The sequence below is a fragment of the Metarhizium robertsii genome (genome assembly GCF_000187425.2).
Source record: "Metarhizium robertsii ARSEF 23 chromosome Unknown MAA_Scf_8, whole genome shotgun sequence".
NCBI classification, from domain to species: domain Eukaryota; kingdom Fungi; phylum Ascomycota; class Sordariomycetes; order Hypocreales; family Clavicipitaceae; genus Metarhizium; species Metarhizium robertsii.
This window is the reverse complement of record NW_011942226.1, coordinates 495,404-503,826: the sequence shown is the minus strand read 5'-3', so window position 1 is coordinate 503,826 and position 8,423 is coordinate 495,404. Positions and strand designations below refer to the sequence as shown.

At 47.8% G+C, this 8,423-nt stretch overlaps 3 protein-coding genes across 3 annotated transcripts; 1 reads left to right on the top strand and 2 right to left on the bottom strand.

Moving 5' to 3' along the window:
- Nucleotides 1-2,395: 2,395 nt before the first annotated feature.
- Nucleotides 2,396-2,917, top strand: MAA_00947 (uncharacterized protein; the record flags this gene model as incomplete). Its single annotated transcript, XM_007818945.1, has 1 exon — nucleotides 2,396-2,917. One exon carries the CDS (start codon nucleotides 2,396-2,398, stop codon nucleotides 2,915-2,917), a length of 522 nt encoding a protein of 173 aa, XP_007817136.1.
- Nucleotides 2,918-4,136: 1,219 nt separating this feature from the next.
- Nucleotides 4,137-5,800, bottom strand: MAA_00946 (transposase; the record flags this gene model as incomplete). The annotated part of the gene is made up of 2 exons (XM_007818944.2): nucleotides 4,137-5,150; nucleotides 5,339-5,800. 2 exons carry the CDS (start codon nucleotides 5,798-5,800, stop codon nucleotides 4,137-4,139), a joined length of 1,476 nt encoding a protein of 491 aa, XP_007817135.2.
- An 827-nt stretch (nucleotides 5,801-6,627) lies between these two features.
- On the bottom strand, nucleotides 6,628-7,396 carry MAA_00945 (P-loop NTPase superfamily protein; the record flags this gene model as incomplete). Its single annotated transcript, XM_007818943.1, has 2 exons — nucleotides 6,628-6,951; nucleotides 7,001-7,396. 2 exons carry the CDS (start codon nucleotides 7,394-7,396, stop codon nucleotides 6,628-6,630), a joined length of 720 nt encoding a protein of 239 aa, XP_007817134.1.
- Nucleotides 7,397-8,423: the final 1,027 nt, after the last annotated feature.

The window sequence follows — 8,423 nt, the reverse complement described above, 5'->3', positions numbered from 1 at the left end:
AAGGGGTGGCGTAGTATTTTAATCTAGACACCAATCATAACTCTGTTTGTCGTACCTCAATGGAAGGCTGTCAGACAATTGAGGGTCGCAAAAGATCGAGTATAATGGCGCCGAAGGCGCCAATTGTATTGAATGAGAGTTATCTAAGGAGCAAGAACTCCATTAAGAGTTGCACGGGAACCGTGCAGCTCTTTATACACAAAAGAAACCTTTGATAGTTTAGGCAGTAGCAGCTGCCTGCCAGGCAGCTGCTGCAGTACCCCACATGGGGTACGATCAGGGTAGGCCTGATATGCGACAAAGGCCCATAGCGCGCCGGTATTGCTGATTTGTCTTGATGCTGCCCGCCGGTTGCGCTGAAAACCACTCGTTTCGTGCAGCAACATATCTAGAATAAATGGCTTGCGGAGAGTCGTATCGTAGCTCCTGAGCAGCTGGTTTGACAGATTGCGACTCTCCAGGCTCTGCTTCAGGCTCTGCTGAACAGGGGCTTGGGTCTTTAGAAACTTGTTGCAGGTAGGAAACAGGTTCTGGTGACACAGAAACGTCCCTCAGTAAACTTCGCATGGGACCAGGAAGATCACCAATTTCGGATTCTGCTGTCTCAACTGGATGTTGATCAGTTGCCATTGGCGATGATTGGGATTGCGGCAACGACCTGGGAGGTTTGCGCCACTGGTAGTGGAGTTGACTCGACACCACCACCACCAGCAAGCATTAAGCAGTTCTTCAAACCTCAAAGGACACGCCCGTGGTTTGCAACGCGGAAAATCCAAACACCATGGGTGACTTGATATGTGCAGGTTTCATCTAGCCGATTTGGAAAGGCAACCAACCTACTGCATTACGTGAGGTGAATGCGGGCTAATGCAAAGGCATTTAAAGCTCGCGCTGTTTATTTCATCGAGTGTCAGCCCTACTCCGCCTCGATGTCAAATCGTGCAAGGAACCGACGACTTCACCTCGCAGCTGAAATCGATTTCTCCTTCGCAATGCAATCAACAGGTGGTGTTATTTCCGTATGAATATTTGTTATGCTCGTCGAAAATAAGGTATAATCGCAAAGGTTGGTCGGAGTTTGCAGATGCAAGAAACAGACTGCGAGGTCGTCTTGTCGAGAAAATATAAAGCGTTGAGAGCCAAGTCGAAAATGGAAACTTTCGAGGGGAAGGAGTGAAGGGGCCAATAAAAAGCGAAATAGAGCAGAGCTACTTTTCTATCATTGTATCATGGGCCAACTTGAAAGTCTGCGGATAATTGATAGAGCCAACGTAGTTATGACGGAATAACCTTCAACACGACAAGTGCACAGGTAAAAAGGTTAAGGGGACCGTAGAGAATAAAGCAGGCTTGAAAGCTTGAAGAAGGTAGGGACCAACGTCCTACTCAATTTCATTAGGGTCTTCATTACCAGTACCATTCCATTGGATTGCCTGTCATTGCGACCACAAGAAAGTTGGTCCATTCAGATGCCATGATTAAGATCCCCTTGTCTGTTTTACCGAGGTGCAGGGCTCAAGAGTCTTCATCTCTCGCAAACGACCCCGAGGGGCAGGCTCCATGCATCAATTCTGCGGAAGCTTCGCAAGCCGCTGGGTGTGACGGAGGAATGATGGGAGAAAACCACATGGAAGTACTCCGTATCTTTTTACGATTCACGAAAAGGCCAGTAAACGTCGAACAGACCACCTGGGGGTGGAGAAGGATGCGTCACCAGACAAATATTCTATTCCGCACAACCCACAATCAGAGCCCCAAGGTATCACAACTGGGCCACTCTGTGCCGACGTTACCTTTCCTCCGCAACTACCCGCTCTCCGTACGTAGGCTCAGTGCGTTAATAGCGTGATCAACAATTTAGTCACCCATGAATAGACGGGAATATTCATAGTTATCCCAATGTACAGTATATAAAACGCACAATAACTTTTTCGGGGGGATGAACGACGCTGGGTGCTTTTACGGACTGGAGAGGTATGGTGGCATTATGAGAGTGGCACAGGGAACGGGGCTGGAAAAAACCTAGAGGCGGGCACCACCTTCTTTCTGCCCCTTGATGATGGAATCACTAGCTGTACAGCCTAATCACCAATCCGTTGGACAGACGAATGGGAGCGATATCACGTTCTTTCCACTTCCTAGCTACGGCCAGGTCCAAAATCAGGGGAAAAGAAAGGGAAAACAAAAGGCGCAAGGGAGGGGGGTTGTTGCTGGTTGACAGAACGTCCCACGAAACATTCCTCATATCGGCTCCCGCATAATGCAATGAGAGGCGAACCTTTACGTATATAAAGTGTCCCTATTCTTGGGATGCCCATTCTATGTACCAAGCCTCAGTGGACTTTCAAAACCTTATAACTTAGTCTTGCTTATTGGTTATCGTCCAGTTCATATAATGACTCCGTCCTGTTATGGACTTTATATCTCATCCTGTTATGGCCGGGTTGAGGTACTCGACCGTAACAAAAGCGCTGTCCTCTACCGCGCCGAAGTCCAACTATCCAAGCCACAACTCTACATCTACCGCCCCTTAACTGAGATGTTTTGCGACGAGATAGTCGCATTAGCTACATTCCGCCGATTTTCTTCAGCCATTAATATTCAAATATACGACGGCGAGCATCTCGACATGCGCCGAAAAAACCTCTTATCAAGCACCCACACACTCAGAGTCGAGGGGCGCAGATGGAGCTGGAGGCGAGACGGGATTTTGAAGGGCAATTTAAGGCTCATAAACGTGACGAGCAATCGTACCATTGCAACTTTTCACAAGAAGACCTCGTGGTCAGGGAAGATGCTGGGGATATTTACCGTGTTCGGAACGCACCAGTCGCCCGTTCTTGATGCTGTCATTGTGACGGGCCTGGCCAAGCTGGGTTATCAGTGGCTTGCTCAGAGCATGGCATCTGGAACCTAGATGGCTCTAGTGATAAGGCCGGTTCACCCCTGCCGTCTGGTCGGTCTTCCCCGCTGTGCCTCTTCGTAAAGTGGCGGCTATGCTCGTCTACTGCCTTGTTCTGCTCAGCCGTGAGTTGACTCCTAGGATCCGAACCGACCTGAGTTGTAGACTTTAGGCCTTAGCCTAGCAGCGGCTTTGGACGAAGAGCTCCGCCTCTCTCCGAGAGTGAGGTTGTTGCTCCTGGTGCGGGAAAGTAGACACATATGTGGTCATAGAGCGGCCACGGTTGGCAGGCACAGTGGTGCGGAGGAGGTACTTTATGTCAAGCGCATTTTAGTTTCAAGTAATAAAGTTTTAGTTGTGTGACGGGCCTCCCTTTTGGAGAGGGTCTGAACAAGGGGAGGGGCACCCGCTATCTAGACGTCGCCCGAATGCCAGATTGACAGAACCGTCCTATAAACATCATCCATCCTGGGTGCTCATGGGGTGGATCGATGAGCACCTAATATTCGATCTACAAAATGAGTGGCGGAAAAGGATGTGTCATACATGCTGCGGCCTTGGAATGATGAGAACCGCGGACAACGGAAGAGATACTGAGTGAGGGGTATTTGGGGGGCCCAATAGGTGCACCGGCGGCGGTGCGAATAAAGCTTACGTAACGGCGCACCACCGGCGGGCGACGCCTACAGACACGGACCCCCGTGCCTCCAGCTGCCACGGACCCGTGGCTGCAAGTGGGGCTATTCCCAAGCTGGCCAATGGCATCGCGGGTCGCCAACTTGGTGATGGAAGGAACGGGTGTAAACCTACTGAAGGCGTCAGTTGCATTGTATGAGAACTATCCAAGAAAAAAGTAATTGTTGTACGACTAAAATTGCTAAGGTTATAAATTTATTTGTGAAGACGGAAATCGCAGGACTTCTCGGAAAGTCCGACGTGGGGTACTTCGACGCCGCCGGTAGGCCGTTGCGCGACAGAAACATCACCAGTAAATTCTGTTGAACATGAAACAGCATCACGTGCAGGGTCCATCCCGCGCCTTCCATAAATAGCGTGCCTTGGCGGCATCTCTAGCTTACAGAATCAACGCACTCCTTTCATCTGTATTCCGCTGTGACGTTCAACAAATTCAACGGTTTCCGATGGGATTACATGATAAGTAAGGAAAACGGACAAATTGAGGCTTTTGCGATACGATCTACTCTATGCAAATTCTAGTTACCTTACACAATAACTAAGCTGCTCCTATTGAGGCCTCGAACAGGGCATCTTGCTCCAGGTCATCCCGCTCCATCAAGTCATAAATAGCGTCAACACCTCGTCTTGTTGTTTCTCGAGTATCATTAGCCATCTCAGCGGCAACTATAGCCTCGACGCGTTGATCTTCAGCGTATGACCAGTCAATATAAGCCATCTTCTCCTCCCTAGTCCATCTACGCATGGCGCCACTTGATGTACAGAATTGACCCATTTCCTTCCAATTCTCACACCACTTATACTGAGCCTTGCTATATGAATGTGGTAGCTTTGAAGCCTCACGATATGACTTATCAGTCTTGCGTCCATCTGATTGTGTCGAATACCACTTCTCACGAGCTTGAAGATAGGCCTGGTAAATAGCTTCTGGTGAGTCCCGCCGTGCTGGTTTAGTTACTCTTGTTACGATAGCTTCTGGCGCACGGACGGTATCATGGACTGTATCAGCTGTCGCGGAAAGCTGTGATGCAATTAGTAGCTCGTCTGAAGGTGATGATTCTCTCTGGGGATCATTATTAATGGAGCTGGATTGAAGATATTCGTAACGCATTGAACAGAGCCTTGAGACCCGCGTGTGCCCAACAACACCACACGCCGAACACTTTGACGGCTGCCGCCGGCGTTCAACAGCCTTAAATGCACATTCCTCACGTTTTGTGCTTGATTGAGTCGCTTTAGAGTCTTCTTTTCGATACCTCTTGAGTCGTCGGGGTTCTGCAAGGTGAATAGGCTCGCCATCTCGTTTAAAGTGCCAATGGCGATGGAATTCATTGAGAGCCACCGGGAGCTTGGCATCCATCAATGCCTTCAGTCGATGTACACAGGGCAATCCGTATGAGGCTGTAAATCTCCCTGTGCAGGGTCGTGATAATGGCGAATTTTCAGCATTAACCAATTTGCGCTGCTCATCAACTTTCCGCAGGGCTTCGAAAGATACCCAGCCTCGTACCACGTTGTAAAGGCTCCCAGAGATATCAAGAGGGCTTTGAGTCTGTTGATATGATTGATAATACGTGAGCTCAGCTAATTGATTGAGAATAGCATATCGGATTTGATAAGACTGTGAATCCCTTCAACACGGGACGTAGCCGTATTGCCGAAATGGGTATATTTATCAACCCAGGCCTTCACAAGCCTCTCTTTGTACGGCGCTAGCCAGACTTCCTTAATATATGCAACCTCCTCAACGTGGTTATTGACGTATTTATCCTCAAAGGCCTTGACCCTTTCATTGAAAGCTGCCTCTGTTGGCGAGTTAATGATACTGTGCCAGTGGTTATAAAAGTCCTTCCAGCGTGATGATTGTTCCTCGTCAGTGAGACTATTTGATGACAAATTAGCCAGGAGCTTTTCTTGCATTGCGAAGATCGGGAGGCAGTGTGCCAGTACTGCTTTATTTGCATGCCAAAGGCATAATAGAGAGATAGATGTTGTAAATACCGCTTCGACGGCATTAATGCAAGCAAGGCATCTATCAGTTAAGATAACAGCCGGAAGAGAGGCATGAGCTGCTTTATATATCGATTTTAGTCGATCTAAGGCCCAGAGATAGTCCTCTTCAGCCTCGCCACTCAAGAGAGCAAACGCAATGCAGAAAGACCGGTTGCAAGCATCAACACCAATAATGTCGAGAAGTGGCATGTTGTATTTGTTGGTGTTATATGTACAATCTAGTAATAACACATCCGGATATGCTTGGAGGTATTCTAATGACTGTGGATGTGCAAATAGGACTGATGTGATGCGACCTTTATCGTCAAATCGTAATCGATTCCAAAAACCTTCATTATCACGTTGATTTATAAGGGCATGAATAGCGCTTTGACCCTCACAAAGTTCTCTTTGTGTTGCTGCAACAGAGTTCTGAATATCTTTTCTTGTTGTATGCTTCAGAATGCCTCGCTCTCGCATGTAGCTTTGAATGTCTTTTGCAGGAATTCGAGTAGACAGAAGATGTGATATAGCGGTCTTTTGGTCATTATCTAGCTTGCGATTAGCGGGATGTGCTGATGGGTGTGGACTTGGAGGGTGATTATGATGATGATATTGATCATCACGATGCTTCAAATTCCAGGTTCCATCAGCACATTCTTTTGCAACGATTGAGAATTGGCAGCTTGTGCCTCTTGTAGATGTTCTTCTGACTCTGGGCAACGCAGGATCAGGTGGTTTACACGCTCTGTCACATGTATAAACTTAAGTGATGGTGTGGCGGCCAGACTTCTCTTTCTTTGACCTTCCCATCACAAAGGCATAACCACGGGCCTTTGCCCACCCGTCGATAAATTACTTGAGGCTATGGTGTGATCGAAAGACATCTTGCGGAGGTAAACAATCATTTTTCCACTGCCAGCTTGTAGGATTCATGATCAGTGGCTCGATAGGCCTGAAGTGGTGGAACAGACAGGTAGGTTAAAGTGTGAACTAGAAGGAAAGGGAGACTGGGGAGTTGGTGAGTGGAAGCAAGGTCAGTGAGAATGTGGTGTATTGAGTTGTTCTGCCTTAGCTTCCAGTCTTTCGTATTCAGCTATTGCTTCTGGGTCTGCCTTGATAGCTTCAAGATCACAGTGGGTCAAGTACAAATGCTCGAGATCCTTTCCTCTACTCAATGCCGCATATGCTTGTCCGTCAGAGAAGATATTAGAATTCAAGGCGACGGTAACATCTGGCAGTGACAGACCTTGAACCTTATGGATTGTCAACGCAAATGCATTGATGATTGGAAGCTGTACACGTTTGTATTCCACCCCATTTGTCTGGAAGTACGACGGAGTTTTGTGCAAGTGCAAGACCTATACTACATTAGGTGCGTCGAGTGCCTCTAAGCTTCAAAAAACTTACTTGGATACCGTCTTTAGTGGGAAATGCAGCCTCAACTTCGTCGTCGGGTAACAAATTAGTAATAACACCAATAGAGCCGTTAGAGATTCCTCTCTCGCTCAGCATGCTATTTGTGAGAAACATGACTTTGGCCCCAACAGTACACACCACGGAGGATGCAAAGTTTGTCCCCTTGTTGAATATTTTCGAGTGCTCTGAATGCTGTAGGTTTTCAAAATCCTCGGCTTTTGAAACGAAGATAGGGTTCTCTGATGGCATGCCGGAGAGAACGGCATGGTTTAGTACCGCAGCTTCATCACGAAGGGAAGACAGGTACGTGGTATTCCACATGACATGTTGTGGATTATAATGGCGCCATCGTTCTTCCAAAGTGCATCTTACCTCACCACATGACATGTTGTGGATTATATTGGCGCCATCGTTCTTCCAGAGTGCATCTTACCTCGTCATCGATGATTCCAAACCGAATCTTGTTTAAGATTCTGAAGAACTTGTCGTTTATCTACCGTAGCGGTTATCGTAGGAAGATAGGATAAATCTTGTTTAAGATTCTGAAGAATTTGTCGTTTGTCTGCCGGTGCGGTTGTCGTAGGAAGATGGGATGGAAGAGCTTCCAAACAGAGGCCTTAAAGACCTTTAAACCCTCCACGGGGGGTAATTGCATCAAGTCCCCAAAAACGATGACATGCATGTTGCCGAAGGGCCTGTTATTTCTCCTCAGTTTGGCGAAAAGGGAGGCGAGGTAGTCAAGCAGTACGCCATCTACCATCGATACTTCGTCAATAATATCGTCGATAATAAGCACGGTTTTCTTTTCTATGTCTTTCTTTTTTTGATCTTCGAACCTAAATAAGCCCGTGTGGTAGGCGCTTCGATGGCTATAGACTGACAGAGCCGAGTGGATTGTATTCCCATCAATATTTCTTGCCGCAATTCCAGTGGGCGCAAGCAGTACGGCAAGGTTCCGGGATTTATCGCACCAATACTGCAGGGCACGCAGGAGGAAAGATTTCCCCGTCCCACCAGGCCCTGTTACAAAGAACATACGGCCTTGATGCCTAGATGCAGAAATATTTTGCGTTACCGTGCTATAGCACTGGTATTGCTCGCCTTTCAGGGTAAGACTCGCAGCATCGGCGAGTCCTGGAACAGACATGGTATTTAGCTGCCGTAGCTGCTCAGACACCATATCATGGACATTTGGCGGAGCCGCCCCCGCAACTCTTTGAACCATCTCGCAATACTCCCTTCCGAGGGCCAGATTGCCATGTTCGACTCTATCAGCATGTCCTCGTAAAGCAGCATCATAAAGTACTGGGTCGAGTTCGAAAAGCCTTTCACGGTAGGTGGCGGAGTTCGCAATGATTTCATCATCTGATCTCCAATGGTATCTATAAAGCAGCTGCACGTAAAAAAACACCTC